General features: G+C 33.6%; 2 protein-coding genes across 2 annotated transcripts; both read right to left on the minus strand.

Moving 5' to 3' along the window:
* Positions 1-8,205: 8,205 nt before the first annotated feature.
* On the minus strand, positions 8,206-14,963 carry LOC142341559 (uncharacterized). Its single transcript, XM_075392586.1, has 3 exons — positions 14,273-14,963; positions 10,110-10,244; positions 8,206-8,789 (listed from the first exon to the last, which is right to left on the minus strand). The coding sequence occupies exons 1-3, from the start codon at positions 14,499-14,501 to the stop codon at positions 8,419-8,421; spliced, it is 735 nt and encodes a 244-aa protein (XP_075248701.1). The 5' UTR covers positions 14,502-14,963; the 3' UTR covers positions 8,206-8,418.
* Positions 14,964-15,651: 688 nt separating this feature from the next.
* Positions 15,652-16,793, minus strand: LOC142341560 (uncharacterized). The gene is made up of 2 exons (XM_075392587.1): positions 16,452-16,793; positions 15,652-16,187 (listed from the first exon to the last, which is right to left on the minus strand). The coding sequence occupies exons 1-2, from the start codon at positions 16,741-16,743 to the stop codon at positions 15,775-15,777; spliced, it is 705 nt and encodes a 234-aa protein (XP_075248702.1). The 5' UTR covers positions 16,744-16,793; the 3' UTR covers positions 15,652-15,774.
* Between the last annotated feature and the right edge of the window lie 2,187 nt (positions 16,794-18,980).

Raw genomic sequence — 18,980 nt, forward strand, 5'->3', positions numbered from 1 at the left:
TTGACTATATTAATAACTATAACATTGACTAAATATTTAAGATATAATAGGCCTCCGGCTATTAGTCTCTACGAGACTATATCAACCATCTTATTACCATCACTATTAACACTAATAACCTTTCTAGTTAATACTATTTCATGACATATAATATCTGCAACTACAGTACTATTTAAAATTAAGTTATATTAATTTAAAATTAAATTGTATTGGTTGTGCGCCTATATGATCATTTTGATATCGACTATCAAATACATATCTTCTATAACTACTTTTGAATGTTCTATGATTATATGGTTTAATATTATGAGGTAATCTATTATAACCTTTATTAAAAGTAAGAATCTCGTTAAAAGCATCATTATAATTATTAGTACCATAATTAATATTCATTCTATCCTCAGGATAAAATTCACTACCAATCTTACACGAACATTCAGTAACATTCATTATATCAAATGTACTTGCATCATGAGTTTGTTCATTAAAATTATTGTTTTCAAAATCAATTATTATATTATTGCGCTCTTTCCATACCACTTTCCATACAACCAAGAACAAACAAGAAGTTTGTATCAATGGGTACATTCGTATAAAATGTCTTTCTTTCAAAATAACTAAAATCAATATCATTCTTTTTATTTAATCTTTTCTGTACAATAATTCTATTATCATTACTAGGATCAAAACTAGGTACACCATGATATATCTCTAATATCTATATTACCATCATTAGCTACTGCATCAGCACCACCATTAACTCTAAGTAGAGCTCTATCATTATTTTTTTTTAATATTAGTTTAAATCCTAAACGATATATAATCTTTTCTAAATCATTTACAAACCCAAAGATCACTCATCTTAACCATCATATTCATATGACCTCGTTCTGCAGCAGCATGATCACATTTGAGTTGACTATCTCAATTACCTTGATTTTTAAAAAACCACTAATATTCATCATCAGTACTAGTTAATAATTTATACATCAATAGATTAGGATGACAATGGTCTATATATTCAATAGTCCTACCACCACTAGTTTCAAGCTTAACTGAACTAAAAAATGCCATCATACCATAATTAACTAATCGGATATTGGCATCATTAGCAAATACACCACCGGCATTATCTGATACAACAAACTCTATCTCTAGATATGAATCACGTATAATTAAATGATTCTCTTCTCTATTGAGTATGATATTAATGTTGGTGTTAGCTGTATTCATTGTTACTAGATTATTTGGTTTATATTTTATAATCTTACTTTTGTGTATATCATTATTATAACCATAAGTTGTATCCAAATTAAAGTCCATTTTTATTAGTTAAAAATGACTGACAACTTAATCTTATGTTCTACAATAAGTATAACTGAAAATACAACTATAATTATAGTATTAATTAAATAATAAAAATGACTGACAACTTAATTCTATACGATCTACAAAAGATACATGAAGCTCTGACTAAAACTTAAGAAGAACACACACTTAACTTTAGAATGATAAAATCAACAGAAAAGTTTAACTTTAGTGAACCTATACTTAATACAGCAAAACTAGGTTTAATTAGATTATCGGTTTATAACTCGGTGTTTAATGTGAATAGAAGGAATAATCAATTTTTAAATGATACCCAAGGCAAAGCATGATCAGAGTCCCGTATTTCAATTGTTACACCAGGTGCATATGAATTATTCGAAATAGCATAATAAAAGAAGAAACTAGTGGCAATGTTATAATAGAACCCGATAAGAATACAATGAAAAGTATAATGGAAACAAAACAGGGTTCACTTAACTTTGATATAGAAAACTCAATAGCCCCATTACTAGAATTTGGAAAAATAGTATATGAACAAGGTAAATATACATTAAAAGATTATTGATATTATGGGTTTTAGTACTATTAACATCCATTTTAATGTGATATCTGGTGTTAAAGATAATGGTAATAACACAGATATACTATATGCTTTTACTCTAACAGAACCACCAGGTTACTTGATAAATATTATACCAACTAATATCCTATATCAAAACGTAACAAAGGATAGAATAGAATATATTGAATTTCATATTAAAGATCAGCATGGAAGACCAATTGATTTCAATGGTGATATATTGAGTTTTACTTTCCATTTGATTTAGACTTAGTCATAGTCATAATCATAGACTTAGACCTAGTCATAGTCATAGACTTAGTCATAGTCTTAGACTTAGTCATAGACTTAGACATTGTCATAGTCATAGACTTAGGCTTAGACTTAGTCATACTTATAGACACAGATTTGACTTAGTCATAGACTTAATCATAAAAATAATTAAACTGTAAAACTCCGATCTTAGTTTTAATTCTTAGTTTACCATTAAAATTTCTGTTTTTAGATTTATCAATGGCGATGTAATTATAAGGTTCTTCCCATACCTTTTCACATATACTACTAAAATCATCATAACTAAGTTCTGCTCTATTGAAGAAATCATGATGTATAGCCGTGGTAGCTCCACCTCTTTGTTCAAAGAAAACAAAAAGATTACAATTCTCTCTAACATTCTGTCTATCTGCCGAGAATATATTTTGTTTAAGATATATCATATTACAATTACTATGTCTACCTCTACAAAAGTATTCATTAATAATTGGTTCCTTACCCCCAACATCATCAAATATCATTAGTTTATATCTTTAGGTAGTTGATGGGGAGAGGGTAAATCTTTTTTTTAATAAACACTGTCTTCATTCTTTAGATCTTCATATCAATCACCAGTAGGACCAATGATATATAGCCTATAAAACTGTATACTACTCAAAAATAGATTCTTTAATAAGAATGTTTTTCCACATTCACTAGGACCAGCTCTTACACATCTGAAGCTTTCTGGGAATATAGCATTGACAATTATATTATCATCATCTAGCCATGATTGTAGACTCCCATTAACATCAACCATCAAAAAGGATACCCTGCTTGTATGGCTACTGCGGGCTAAAGCTGAAAAGGACTTTACTCTTGGGGGTTTTTCTCTAAGTAGATAGATATCAACTTCATTTTCACTAACAATCTCATAACATTGTGATTGACATCTGCGAAGCAGGTTCTCTGATTGACATTGACATTGTCTTAGACATTGACATTGATATTGTCATTAACAATGTCATTGACATCTGCGAAGCAGGTTCCCTAATTGACATAGTCATTGACATTAACATTGACATTATCATTAACATTGTCATCTGCGAAGCAGGTTCCCTGATTGACATTGTCATCAGCCAGAGGCTGTGGCTGAAACCCTTTGACTATATCTTTATCTTCAACTTCGCCTTTCACTTTACAACCCAAACACAAACACTCATTTAACATTCCTGGACATTTAACTTGATTAATTAGATTATAGTGAGCAATCTTTACTCTTAATCCTTTATCAATAAGATAGATCATATATAAACAATAAGCCCCACAAAAAGATTCGTCATATTCTTGTATTTTCAGACCCTAGATCAACATATCCTTATAAGAATAACGGCAGAGTCTCATAACCAAAACTATCAAAATAATATATAGGGCCACCTTCTCTTATAACTAAAACCCAATGTGTACCATCAGTTGGAAGTAGATTTACAATAATGTTGAATTCGGGATCATGAATAATTTCTGGAATCTGATCTCATTATTATCTCAATTGGTATTACTTATATCTTTACCTATATCTTCTATTCTGATATTACTGATAGCTTTATTATCAATACCAAATTTATCATTGAATTCCTCAAAAGTTAGGATTAGCATTTTTATATGAAAAAATGGAGACCGGTAGTGCAATTATAATATTTATTTTCATAATTGTTTTGTTATATAGTAAATGATTCAATACAAACTGAATATACAAAACTAGAAGAAAGCTTTGGCGGATATATAAATTGAAGTCTAATTAGATTTGAATATGAAAAGTCACCATTACATACTATTGTTTATGGTGGAACTGGTACAGGAAAGACTTATTTGTTGGACAACACTTAAAGTTGTATCAGGATCAGGAACATGAGCAAGATCAAGATATTAAGGATATGGCGGAACATCAGGGAACCTGCTTCGCAGATGACCGGAGGTCCATAATCATAGTATGTAAAGATGAGATTGGATAAATCCAGAAACTGGCACGCCCTATTGTGATTTCAATATGTGTGATATAATTATAATCAAATCAAAAAACATGCATATGTTTCAAGATAGTGTAATCGTTCTTGATGATATGGGGGGATAAGTTAAATAAGATATAGGTTATTATTTTACAGAAAGAAGACATAATAAAATTCTAATGATTGTAATGTGTCATAAACCAGCCCAGATAATTAATACAGCAAGAATCAACTGTGATACTATTTATATAACAATTTATAATGGGTCAGATCTATTTAAAAATTTTAATATAACATATGAGTGCAAATATGACTTTCATGGCATAATTAATGACTTAAATAGTAGCTATTTAAATTGTACAGATGGAATAGTTTCTGAACTTCGTTAGGGCATGACTAAATATGATAAGAATGAGGATACTATTATTATTATTGATAGAAATAGAACTATGATATATGACTCGAAAGTTGGTTTCCTAGACTTAAAAGCCCTTAGTTTAAAAGATAAATTAGAAAGTGATGAGATAAATAAAACTATAAAATGAAACCACTAATGAAGAATGCTTCAGAGAGAAATAATATTAATATAGATAACTATCAGTTCTACTTTAATAAAACTCTTACATCAAGAGGTATTAAAATTCAGAATGATCTTTTACCAGAAGAAACAGTTAAAGCTAATGGTTTAAGGCTAGTATCGTCTGTGTGTGTGTGGAATTATGGGTACGTGCTTCATTATATATAACTATATATCTCCTGGTACGGCAGTAAAAACCGCTGCACTTGTAGCAGGGGGTGCAAGTAACGTATTAAATAGAACAAATACATTATACAGACAAGGTTATCGAGAAGTGCAAGACCAGGATACAGAAGTTAGGGATTTACCCGATTCAGAAGATCAGACGTTAGGGATTTTTGATTCGCAGATGAACTCGAAAGAAAATTCAGAAGATCAGAAGTTAGGGATTTTTGATTCGCAGATGAACTCGAAAGAAAAGATAAGCTTTGCCAAGGATGGACCCAAATGACAGATGAATATATGAATAAAAAGACTGGTACTTTAAACAAAAGGGGTAGATATGATTTAACTAATCTTAAAAAATTATCAAAAATTTAGAGATGAAATTATAAATTTCGTTTGAGATAAAACTGGGTTTGAGTAATGAAAAGATTTTAATTAAAAGATTTATATATAATACTCTTAATAAGTCAGGTATGGAAACATTAGCTAGGTTTGTCTGGTCTAGAGATAATAGAGATTTAATTGAAATTTTAGCTAGTTATAATTCGGAACTGAAAAGATAATGAAATGAAATTTTGGTTAGATGTTATATTGAAACTGAAAAGATATAATTAGAAATTTGATTAGTTTTAAATAATAGTTTATAGAAGGTTCAGAGTATAATTAAAGCCATAAAGATAATTAGAACTATAGATATAATACTATAAAGATAATATACTAAATACAAATAATTGAAATTTTGTCTCATTATAAATAATGGTCATGAAATGTTTAGAGTGTAGGGCTAAATGTGGAACTCCCCACACTATGTCTTTTCATTATCAACTAAAACATAAGGACAAAATTAGTGTTTAAATGTGGGGATATATCATTGCGCGGAATTTGTTTAACTAAATTTAATCAAGAAGCTTCTGATCTGCGTAGCAGCTTCGCCGATCTGCACAGCAGCTTTGCTGATTCTAATTCTAATTCTAATCTGTGAAGCAGCTTTGCTGATTCTAATCCTAATCTGCGATGCAGCTCTGCTGATCTACAAAGAAGCTTTGCTGATTCTAAATCTAATTCAAATTCTAAATCTAATTCTAATCTGCGTAGCAGCTTCACTGATCTACAAAGTAGCTTTGCTGATTCTAATTCTATGAGTTTGTAACTAATGCAATGTTATCAAACAAATAACATGTTTTGATAAAAAGAAATCAATATGTAAAAAGTAATTCAACTAAGGTTCGGTGTGAATATTGTTCTTCTATATTTAGCTTTAGTGGGTTAAGGGGTCATATAAAAAATCTCATAAATATATAGACTTGCCAAAAGGTATCCATTCTGATAAAGAAAAAAAAGAAGAACAAGAGTATTATAAATATTATCTTATAGTTTCCAAACTAAAAGCCAAAGGTATAGATATAGATAAATTATTAGAAGAATAGACTGTTAAATCATTTACTATATCAGGAACTGCTTCTCAGATCAGGAACTGCTTCTCAGATTTTTATCTAAATCATTGACTATATTTATTGGCAATATCATTGACTATATTATTATTATATAAATCATTAGTTATATCAGGAACTGCTTCTCAAATTACTATCTAAATCATTGACTTTATCAGTAACTGCTTCTCAGATTATTATATAAATCATTGACTATACCGGGAACTGCTTCTTAGATTAATAACCAAATCTATCTATAAATTATTAGCCAAATCTATATATATTATTAGCCAAATCTATCTATAAATTATTAGCCAAATCTATCTACATATTATTAGCCAAATCTATCTATGAATTATTGGCCAATTCTATCTATAAATTAATAGCCAAATCCATCTATAAATTATTTAGCCCCATTATTAGCCAAAAGTATAAATATAGATAATTTTTTCGAAAAAATCAAATGACGCGCATAGACCGCATGGTGCGCATAATTCTGAGTGCGGTGCTCATGCGTGCGCAAGTGTGCGGGTTGGGGCTTATTTTTGATTAATTTTCATTTTTGATTATGAATATAGTAGTGGATAAAACGGGGGTTACATTTACCAGTACAATTTGGCTCATTTCCCCGAATGCGGCTAGCATGAGGGGGAAGAGACAAATTGGGCTGGTGGCTGGAACCCCCGTTTTATCCACTACTATCTAATGTTCAAAGTAATCTAAGTAATCAATGTATTCTAGATTACCATTATTGAAGCACCTAAACAATTTCTATTTCGATTTCCGTGAAAAACCAGAGTAATTATCTGACAGTTCCTCGTAATGAGGATTTCACACAGCTTTTAATTTAGGAAGTAAAATTTTGGCTGCCTGTCTTTGCTGCCAATTTTGTGCTGGTTCAAAATAATTTAAAACCACGACCGTTGTTTAGACAACATAATTGCATCATTTTCATGTGACAATTCCAGGAAAATTAACTCTGGTACAGATACTAAAAGAATAAACATTTCCGTTTTCTCCTACACGTTTCTCCCAACCATGTTTCGACACTTGAAGCGAATCTTACATCATGAAGCTGACCCACAGAAAACTTCATCCCGTAATTAAAAAATTAAGGCATTTGTAGGAACAGTCCTTTTAAAATCAAATGTTCTCCCGCGCTTTTAGTTTATCTGCGGGTGTTATCAGCAATAGCGAAAAAAAAACAATTGTTGCAATCCTACCCTTCAAAATTCTATACAAAACGCCATGAAACAAGCGTAGCAATTGTATCCTCAGAGAGACCCACTTTACAACAAAATCATTTACTTCAGATCTAAGCTTATGCTCTTTGCATAAAACGAACCAACGAAAAATATCAAATAAAGGATATGCCACCTAACGTGTCGAAGATTGTTTCTCTTAAGTGGCTCAACAAAGTTAATTTACAATTTTCTATAATAAATGCTGAGATAGTTTTTCCTCCCGAAAAGAACTAAAAGAGAAAGCATTAGAAGAAACGTCTTTTAAAACAAACGAGATTTAATATCCTCACCGAAATTCACGAAATTCGACACTGACTTAAAATGTGTTGTAATACATCCCTCAGTACTCACTATTTCAGCTAATTTGATTAAAATCTGTTCTTTCATCAATCCAGTTGACTAAGACTCTTCATTGACATTTTGCTGGATTTGTTGAAACTGCTTGAATGGGCAAAAATTTTCCCATAATTATCCGGGCCGTCTAAACAGTTACCTCTTCAAAAAAGCTCTCGCTATTCAGTGATCATCAAAATGTTTGTTAAATGACAATTATTGAAATGTCAGCGTATTTTATGGGCCGAAAAATAGCATTTTCTGCATATTGATCCTCTTAACAGTCAGAATAACAAAGATTTGGTGAATATAAAGCAAATAAATTTGAATTCTTTTTCTAAATTTAGGGCTAGTTGATAAATAGCTAACAAAAGTATAAACTAAGTCAAACAAAAAGTGAGTTCGAAATCTATGTATTAACATATTCATAAAGATCCCGCCCTCGGACAATTATTGCGAAAAAAAACGATGCAATTGTTCCGGCACACCTACTCGAGGAGGAAATTTGCAATTCAAGCTGCTGTCACCTCCTTGCAATTACCGCAATTCCTAGAGCCGCCATTCCAGATGCTAGCACAGCCGCCCCAGGTAACATATCTCTCCAATTAGACGAACTTTCACTCTGGGTCGTCAAGGCAATCTTTTCGGCCACTTTTGCCAACGCTGTCCAACCGCCATGTTTCAGCAACCAATCAGGAATTAGAATAGAATTTTTGAAATAATCCGCAGTATGAATACAGGCTATGATCACATCTTCACGTTCTCTCAGAGGTTTTTCGGGAAAGGTGGTAAAAATCTTCTCGGCTATACTACAGAGAACAACGAGAAAGTTGAAAATGACGGCTCCACTTAATTTCCCCGTGTCAGTGTGCAGCCTACTCGACGAGTGAAAACCTGAAAAAGAATGAAATAAACTAGCGTTTACTTTTTTTGCAACAAGTAAATTAAAATTATAACCATACGGTTAAATATACCTGAAACAAAAAATATTTCAAATCATTCAAACAATAATAATATAATAAACATCAACAAATTTCTTAAAGAATCACATTTTAAAATTTTCTTTTGATTGTTTTCTTCCTAAAAATAAAAATAACTTTTAAAAGCTCCTACGTTACTCTTCAAAGGAATTTTTTCATGTTGTGAGAGCAAGAAGTCATTCAACGTTTTCTTAAAAACGTTTTCATTTTTTGCCAACCGAAGCCAATATGGTAACTTATTCCATTTCTGTACGCATTGACGAACAATCGAATTCATTCCAAAGCTGGTTTTGGCATTTTGTCTAATTTTGAATTGTTTTGTTCGAGTATTTTGATGAAGACTCAGATACCCGTGAAATTTTTCAGAATTTTCTGGCCTAGCGATATCATAACAAAATTTGATTAGCGACATTTTTGCTATTATTAGCTCAGCTGGTAGGGTCTTTGTCTGGATTCGCAGATCTCTCGCTTTGTCATACTTTTTGCGTAGAAAGCACACCTTTATACCCCAGTTAATCTGTCGGTTAAGGCGTTTTAGGTTTTTTGCAGATAAATTTTGAAAAGATTGCCGAAAATGATAAGTGTGAAAGCACAAGTGATTTTAGAAGAATTCGCGCGTTCAGGGGAACTTGATGTCTTATAAGGTAAATTGATCTTATAGCATGAGCATCTTTTTCAAGGTTTTATTCAGCTGCTCCTGGAAACTAAGATTCCTGTCAATTTGAATACCAAGATATCTGCAACTTTTTTGTGTTGTGAAAACTTCGTTTTTGTAAAAAATAGGTCCGAAATCTGAATTATCGCGCGAGAAAAAGATTAATTCGGCTTTGTTTGTATTCAAAGTTAGTTTGTTCATCTCTACATATTCTTCTGTTTTTTGTAAAATTTCCGTGACTTCGCGTAGAAAATCTATTGCGCAATTTAAAACAAAAGTCAGACACGTGAAATTTTAAATTTTCAAATATCTAACGCTCAGGTACAACTTCAATTAGGAAAACAGCAATTGATACGTTTAATAAAGTCCCCAATAGCAAAAGTATGAATAATTCTGTCATCTAAATAAAACTCGAATTCGTCAAGTCAATTCCTCACATTCCAAGCTGCTCGAAAAATTGCATTAGTGATTTGCGAGTAGGCATTAGTTCGAGAGTTATTTACATGTATGAATCGATCAGCGTACCGTACAAAAATGAAAATCTTTAAGGTGGCGCCGTTGCAAAGTTTCCCTGCTTACTTTTAGGGTCGATGGCAAATATTCCGCAGAGGTACAGTTTCAACTTATTGTTGGGAAAAGAGGGGTCGAACACATTTCCGAATTTAGAGAAGTGCTGTGAGTGCATCGGCTCATCCTTCTCCAACTGAACAGACACTGAAACAGTAAATTAGCATTAAATAAAAACTGTTGGAGTCAATCTTAAAAAGGACGGGGTATTTTCCGACTTTTCGGGAATATTTTTAGTCGAGGCTTATGACCCACCAATAGCAAATTGTGCGGGGTTATATAGACAGTTGGTTCTTATGCAAATATTATGCAATTGGGGGCGTGTGATTAGAAGTTCAATTACTACTCAGCTGACGAGCAGAAACATGGTCCCCTTTTTTGTTTAGCCAATAATGAACCCTTAAAACCTCTTTGCTAAAATCAGTGAGTGGTAAATTCACCAAATTGTACCAAACTTATACTCGTCCAAACTTGGAACTCGTAAATTCCAACAATCCAAAGCTAAATCCAAAATGTCGCTATTGGGAGAATCACCAACATTTACAGCGAAAAATTAAAAAAAAACGATTAGTTGGCCAATACTAAGGTAATTCAAACAGTGTTCCTGATTTCCCATTGACTACTTAACAATCAATCGTGCTTTCTGAAAACATCACTTTACGAGACCACCACTATATTGGTAAATTTGGGCTGTAGATCAAATGAATCGGATATAAACGTGAAGGTGTGAGCCTGAGTGTTACTGAGAAACGAAACAAAAAAAATCGAGTTTCGAAAAAGTCAAAACGTCGACTATCAGAAGCAGCAACATATTTTTTTTTATTTTCATGATAACACTTCAGAATCAATGTTCCAAGGGGAAAAAGCATTTTACTATCAACCTACTACATTAGTTTGTTAGAAAAGCAGATTAACGCAAAGACCTGCCCGGAGCCAGTCAGACACAATCAAGTGATTAATTTGAAAATTCAATCCTTAAACCTAATATCAACATTCAGAAGTAGTAATTCAATAATAAGATAGCACAAATAAATTGTCACAAAAACTCCAATGATTCACGCACAAGTGAAAAAACATAGCTGGCAGATTGCCAGAAAATAGCCGCAATAGATTCGTAGATCGACAGTCTAACAAAAACAGTAAAAAAGACAGACCAAAAAAATTCGTATTTTCATTGAAGCCTGATCTGTTATATTTTGATTAAAAATCTGTATAAGTTATTGCTGCCTCTATTAGCTGATCTCAAATAACCTTCATTTATAGTGACACATACCCATTTGACCTTATCTCTTTGAATTAAAGTAAATAAAAGTCAATTTCAAAGTGAGGAAGTCATTTTTGAGAGTGAGGTAAGTCAAGTGTGACCAAAAATTTAATCACGCGCATGAACAAAAAAACTCGCTCCACTAAGAGCGAAAAATGACGTCACACATGCAATTCAGTTGAAATTGCATGAACGAATGAACAAAAAGTGGCTGTGACGTCATATGGTCGTAACAAAAATCATGACGAAATAAAAAACATAGCAGGACAAGTCCTGACGTACAATTCAAAGAATATTCATTGAAATAACAAACAACTAGACCTAGAACGGACAATGAGTGAATTGGGAAAACCATTTCTAAAAAAGATCAGATGAAAAAAACAAAAAAAAACAGAAAATCAATGTCAAAATGCTGCTAGGGAGAACAAAAAACCACTAGTGAGATATGTAATTTTGATTCTAACAAAAAACTAGGTCCAGAATGAGCTGTGAATGGATTGGGAAAACTATTCAGAAAAAAATCCGATCCAAAAAATCGAAAAAACAGTAAAAATAAGTGAAAATGCCGCATGTGAACAAAAAACCACTAGCGAGAAACCGAATTTTTGTTCAAACACCGTTTTCTCACTCTGCTTTAAAATTAGAGCGAAAAAAAATCACAATGCAAAACCACTCGCTTTTTCGCTCCATTTCCTGTTTCGGCGTGACCAAAATCACCACTCCAATTTGACTTCAAAAATCATGAAAATGTGTGAACAGATCTTAAAAAAAAAGACAGCGCCCCAATACAATTCAAATTCTTTGAATTGTAAAAAACCAAGCGAAGGCCAATAATAGCCCCAGCTATCGCTGTGCGGCTATTAATCAAACATAAACCTACAAATGTCGGAAGAATTGCTCTTGAAAGACAGGCGAGGCAATTTAATTCAGGGACTGTAGCCTAAATCAATTTTTCTTTATGGGTGCAAAAACCTTGTCCCCAACGAGACTCTAACCTTTGACCTCCCGATCCACTGCCACCCGCACTTACCACTGCGCTATGACTCAATTATTTTTGCAAACAGCAACCGATTATATATTAGCAACAAGCTTTACTTCAGAGAGCAATAGAGATCACTCAAAATAATGAACCAAAGCGTAAAAAAGTCACTTGAGAAGTCAAAGAATGTTCTAGAACAAAAATCGCAAAATTGTCAAGTGAAAAATAGCCAGTAGAATACCGGAAACGACTCGAATCGTCATGCATTGTAATCTCTAACCTAACCTTACCAAAATCAGAACATCAAAATAGACAAGAAAAAAAACAAAAGTAGCCCAACAAACCATATTAAGGTGTTTTAAAAATGCCGACAATTTTTTAGGTGCAGGGGGAGCTAGGTGGGGTGGGTGGGTAGATAGGTTGGGGAGGTGGGTAGTTGGGGGGTAGTTAGGTGAAGGGAGGGGGTAGTTTCGGGGTAGGGGTAGGTGGGGGGGGGGGGGGGTTGTGCGGTGTAGTTTAGATAATTAGGGGTGACTTATATAGGAACAAAAAATCTCAAAATGACCTCTTGACCATGAACATTACCAGCAGTTCCTAATTAATCTACATTACCAACAAAGCTACCGTTAAAGTCCAATGTTCGAAAACAGAAGTCAACAATCAAAAACGGAGGTAAATGCTCGAACAGAAAGAAGTCAAAATTCAAGTCATGAACAAACTTGCTTGCTGCTAAAAATACCAGTAGAATCTCAACATTCCTCTTCGAGTCGTAAAAAAGACACACACGTTCACAATAATTGGTATGAACTTCCTTCAAGAGCAATTAATCAACATTTACAATTCTTAACGAATAAATAGTCTAAAGTAAACGATGTTTCTCAGAATAAAAATTCTGAATTCAGATCGAAATTTTAGCAGTACTGATGTACAAGTATGTTTCCCAGATAAACTCTTTTTTCGGGATGTCAGGTTCCCTATTCATGTCCCAACTTACATCGGCTTTTGTTCACTTTCGATTCACATTTGATGCATGAGAAATAATAAGCTCAGTTCAACTCGCGCTCGCAATATTTGCTTTATATGCAACTCGAAAATCCCTGTACAGACAAATCTATCATTTAGTTTGTCTACTAAGTCATAAACAGTAAGCTAAGTGGGCTTTGCGGTATTTTCCAAGAAGTTAGCTAAGTTACAAAGCGCTCGATCTGTAAAATACAGTTCATCCTGCTGAAATCCGTCGGCCAACTGGCGTGTGCTCTAATTTGTATGTTGGCTAAGACGCCTAAGTGCTTGCTACTACTGCATTAATTACATGTTTTGGGCTACACAAATATGACATCGTGCTACAACTTATACCTCAATTCGAAGCACAAATATGTCTCGGCCATTGCATAATAAACTCAATGCTGATAAAGTCAATGACAGAAATAAACTCATAATGAAGAGACACTGGGCATACAAAATCAAACAGAGTTCTCTTGGAATAAACGTATCAAATTTTTTTGAACTGCGCTGGTTCAGTACTGAAATGCTCTGATACTCAAATCCGGGTTGACACTTTTTAGGAAAACTTAAGAAATCTGGGATCCATTTCCGATCTGCAGTTAGATTGTTCCCAGTCACCCTTCGAAGAAATTTTATGCAACACAAAGTACGTTACTACCCAACTTCGATTAGAGTTTGTTTTGGAAACTTTTTATATTTGCTTAGTCCGAAAAACTACATATCAATCCTTTTTTGGTCGATTATCACGAAAAGATTTGTTAGCGCTTCTATTTTAACTTTAAATATAGAAATTCCGAATTCAACTACAGTTGCAATACATGGTAATAACTTTATACAAGGTTCATTAAAAACTGGAATTTTCAAACTGGAAAGTATCCATTTTATGACTAACGAAAATGCCTTCTATCAACGAAAAAAAAAACTTACGTGAATGAGACAAACTTTCCGTGAACCCAAGTTGACACAAACAATCGAAAGGGTGGCTAATTGTTTTGTCCTTCACAACTGATTCGATTCTCTGCGTCTCTAAACCTTTCAGTTTCAAATAGGAGTCGACCAACTTCAACAGGAAACAGTCACAGTCCACTACAGTCGAATTGGAATGATTCGGAGATGGGGAATTGGTCGTTGTTGTCGTGGTTTCGGTCATTGTCATTAATCCAAGTACAGTCACGTGAAATTACTCTAAGTCGTTCCTCATTTTCTTCTTTCGCGGCAGACGCAACTCAACAATAGACGAAAACACAGTCATAATAAAAAGCACAAACATGACTACTGAAAAATTTTGAAGTTTAAAGCTGTATATGAAGTTGGCTGAGTCGTAACTTGATCAATAACTTTAACACAAAGTCGATTGTAATTGAAAAAGTAATGACACAGTTTTAAACGCGACTAACTATAAACTTGCGTCATACGTAATGACTTTAAAAGGAATGCTGCGTCTTTAAGAAACTAAAAAGTATTCTTTTGTTTAGTTCTTAATCTTTTAAGAAATTCTCGTAAATGGCTTTGTTGTATCTTTACATGGTCTACAATGAAGATCAAACTTACATATAAAGAATGTTCATGTCGCAAGAAACTAATTAACTTGAGAAAACAAAAAGGCATGAGTCAGAGGCGATTGATTTGCAGTTTTGCAAACATGGCCAACTGCTGAGAAAACCAGTAAAACAAACATTTTAGCCCACAAACGACAAATAACGATCTCACTTTGTCTGTTAAAGTAGTCGCGAAAGTAATTAATTACCCGAAGAAGTGCACATTCACTTTTCTTTGTTTTTGAGCAAAATAACTTTAAAATCAGTAACCATGGTTTGAATCATAATAAAATAGAGGTTATACAGTATAGAGCGAGAAATAGGCCATATTGGATCAAACTCAGTTTGACTTGTTTTATCCCTCTAGAATCTTAAGCTGCAACGTTGCACACATGACGGAGCAATGCCGATTTGTTGTTTCCATAAATCTATTTCAATCTTTTGAAAGCCGAAAGATATTTGAAGCATGATGAAAAAGAAACTCGATTTTGAATAAAGAGAGAAAGATTATCATCATACTCCGAGAAATTTTACAAGCATTTGCAAAAATTTAGAATACGGCCAGTTTTTCATACTTAGACTTTCGAGCGGATCATAAAGTGCGGATCATTACGTGCCAGATATGGAAACAGGAACGATATATTTACTGTTTTTTCGAGATGAGAAATTAAAGAAAAAACGAACTTTCACTCAAGCAGTGATTAAATGCTAAAAACATGCGTTTCGTTTGAATGTGCTGGATGGAACCCTTTAAATTGGGAAACCAAATTCGCTCACCAAATTGAATTCGGAAATATAAAGACCAACTGTACAACGTCTATAGACTTTAGTTTAATATATCTGAATTTATAAGCAATAACCATAATTAGTTACTCTACTTTGTCACTGACTTTAAGATGCAAAACAACTTTTCATTGCAGTTGAGCATACGCTCCACCAGAAAGAGCTGAAGTACGTCAATCCAGCAGCGCCTCCCGGAATGTAAGATATTACGTAATAAGCCAAGGCACAAATTTGGGCAGAGCCAGCGACTGTGGTCAAAATAGTACTTTCGAGACCCATGGCAAAGTACAGCGTTGTGATGAGGGTCGCAAGGTAAATTGACGTGAATAGAATGCGCTCAGATGAGAAGAGACTCTTTATATGATTCCATGGTCCGAATAAGAAACAGAAGCTGAGCATTGTGAAGGAACTTCCGAGGGAGAAGAGCATTACAAATTTGCGCATTTTGAACACTAACACCGGCAGGTACATAAATGCAAATACGAAACAGATGATTCCGAGAAACAGGGTGAAGATGAAACCTAAAACAACAAAAGTAGATCATCTTTGACAATATTTTTAAATCAAAATATACACTGCCAAGAACACTCAATACATCTCAAACAATTGAAAAATATGCCTCGATTTAACATGGGTTGTTGTTATGTAACCAAATTCCATCATTTTAGTCTCAACTTTTTCATATCAATTGAACGCCGAGTTAAACATCTGATCCCTATTTTCGAATGCAAAATCTCTATACAAAACAAAATTTTGTCAACAACTTTCGGCTATCACACAAGTACCTGTTAGTCGTTGTTTCTTGCTCATCTCAGGAATACAATTGCACACTTTGCTACCCTCTTCCTTTGGTTCCTCTTTAACCCATTTGAACCACCCCGACCCACCACCACTCGACCCTGATGTGCTTTGCTGTGCTTCTTCATCAAAAGGGTTGTCCGATGCTTTTGTGGAGAGTTTCGAGTAGCCAGCAAATGTGGGAAGATTCAAGGAAATGAAACCCGAAGAGCTGGAGCCATTAGATGCCTTTTGAGACGAAGAGAGATAGCTCTGAAGATCTGATGATATGTTGGACATTTTTTAAAAAACTTTTAATGAAGAAAGGTGCTCTGCGATCACGTCATTTAATAACTGAAAAATATCATTTTGATTTATCAAATGCAACAGAATAATTTCGGGTTCTTAGATTAAAAAGCACAAGGCATCATTTAAATCAATTGCACAAATGTAGCTCACATGGTTCCGGAACACAGTTGCGATAGCTTTGTAAACGTGATATATAAAACTGAAACAATGGTAACGAAAGACCAGAGTTCTGTAATTAAGCAAAAACAATCAACCTTTCTGAATACCTTTTGTGATCAATCAGTTTGTCTCCGGGAATATTTATTTTTCAGCTATTACAATCCATTCCTTTTGAATTGCATTGTCCTCTATTAACTCTTCACGCGAATGAGCAAAAACTAATTCACAGAAAATATTGCTTAAAAGCGGCCAAAACTAAGTAATAAACGGTGCTCCGAAGGTAGAGTAACTTAGAGGTCATAACAGAAACCTTAAAACAAAAAGCAAAACCACAGAAACTGCAGAATTGACTCGAAATTCGACTATTGTAATTGTATAGTACAATTTATTTGTATTAGTCCCAAATACATCCATCCAGCACCAACTGGCCATTGAGCTCAAAAACACAAACGAATTCAGAAAAACCTAAAGCTAAAAATAAAAAAGCACCCCAAAATAATACAAATGAGGCACCCAAACACTTAATGGAAGCCAAAATATTGAAAATTTTTCTTAGCTATGAGAACTCATCGCAGCCTATCCGAGGTCTATAACAACTAAGAGACGAGAGTAAAAAGATAACCGACTAACGTCCGGAGAATTGCTCTGAAATGACTGGAGAGCGCGCTGGGTTACAGGTGGAACAATGTGCAGGGGCGAGAACTGGGGAAGTAAGAGGAAGATGAAGTGCAGGGAGGGGCGAAGGAAATCAACCTCCAAGAACCGCCCTTCAGAGCTTAGGGAGACTAGAATTTCTAAAAACAAACTTAGCATTTTTAGAGTAAAAAAATACTTGGTAACATTAAAACTACCGATTTGTAACAAAGCAAAAATACAGTATTTAAGAAAAATATAAAATCTGATAAACGAGGTTGAATTTTCAAGTAGTCTAATTAGCTTCAAATAGTCACTACTTCGGCGCTGAAAACATTCCTATTGAAATCAACCAGTTGTTCTCTGAACCTCAAATTTCCTAATAAAAACCTATATTACGGTTCATTTCAGTATACTATGGGAACCAGGCATTACAAAAACGATTAAACTCAGTTCTTTGTGCGTAATTTTGCTTTAAAAAGCTCAAGAAATGCCAACAAGTCAACAACACACTACCAGTACATAACTATGTCATTTAATTGAAGAATATCAGCACCATTTAGATTGGTTCAAATATATGGTACGACACATTTAAAAACGGATTTTTAAATTTCCGAAGCCAAATTTTCCTTGAAAATCGTTAACGGCCTAAAGAGTTAGATTAGATGAAAAGCTCATAACGATCAAAAACATACAAAAAATACCCCACCTAAATAGCTGAAAACGGCAAATTTCAAAGTCACAATTAAGGGATTGATCATAGCTTATGGAGAAATGTCACATTCTCGGAGGAAAATTGCAGCACGCTTTTGCCCAAGTAACTTTTTTTTACTTCCTCCGAGTCAAAATGCCGCGGGAACAAATATTTCTCAAAATAAAACTAGCCACCGCTTCAAGTCGCAACAAATTAACGAGGCAGACGATAATAGGTGCTCCCCACTAACTTATTTGCAAACCTTTTTGTATTTCGATTACTTTTTTCAAAAAAGAAGAACCTAGAAGGCATGTATCTAGAAGGCATGATCTCCTATGCACTGCTTCTTAGTAACACAAACTATCAAAGTTCAGGAAAACGGTTCTGTAAACTGAATTGTCTTAATACTTTCTCTTGGCTTTCTGCTTATGACAAATTTATGAATAATTTCAAAGTAAAATATCTCATTAAAAATTTCAATAGGAACCTCATTCAAACACAAAATTCGAAAACAATTTAACCATATCAAAAACAAGTAAAAATTGATTTCAATCGTAAAGAGAAATCAAAAACAAAGGCAAGATTTGATTGTAGGACATTAAAGTCAATTCGCTAGGTTGAGTCAAATCATCAGCTAATGAGTGAACATTGTGGATGTGAGAACTTTCATTTTTCAGAACAATTTTTCCTAAAGTTGCCTTCACGACCAAAACATTCTGAGTTTCAGGATACGCACAATTGG

The sequence above is a fragment of the Convolutriloba macropyga genome, chromosome 6, assembly GCF_964194025.1.
Source record: "Convolutriloba macropyga chromosome 6, txConMacr16.3, whole genome shotgun sequence".
NCBI classification, from domain to species: Eukaryota; Metazoa; Xenacoelomorpha; order Acoela; family Convolutidae; genus Convolutriloba; species Convolutriloba macropyga.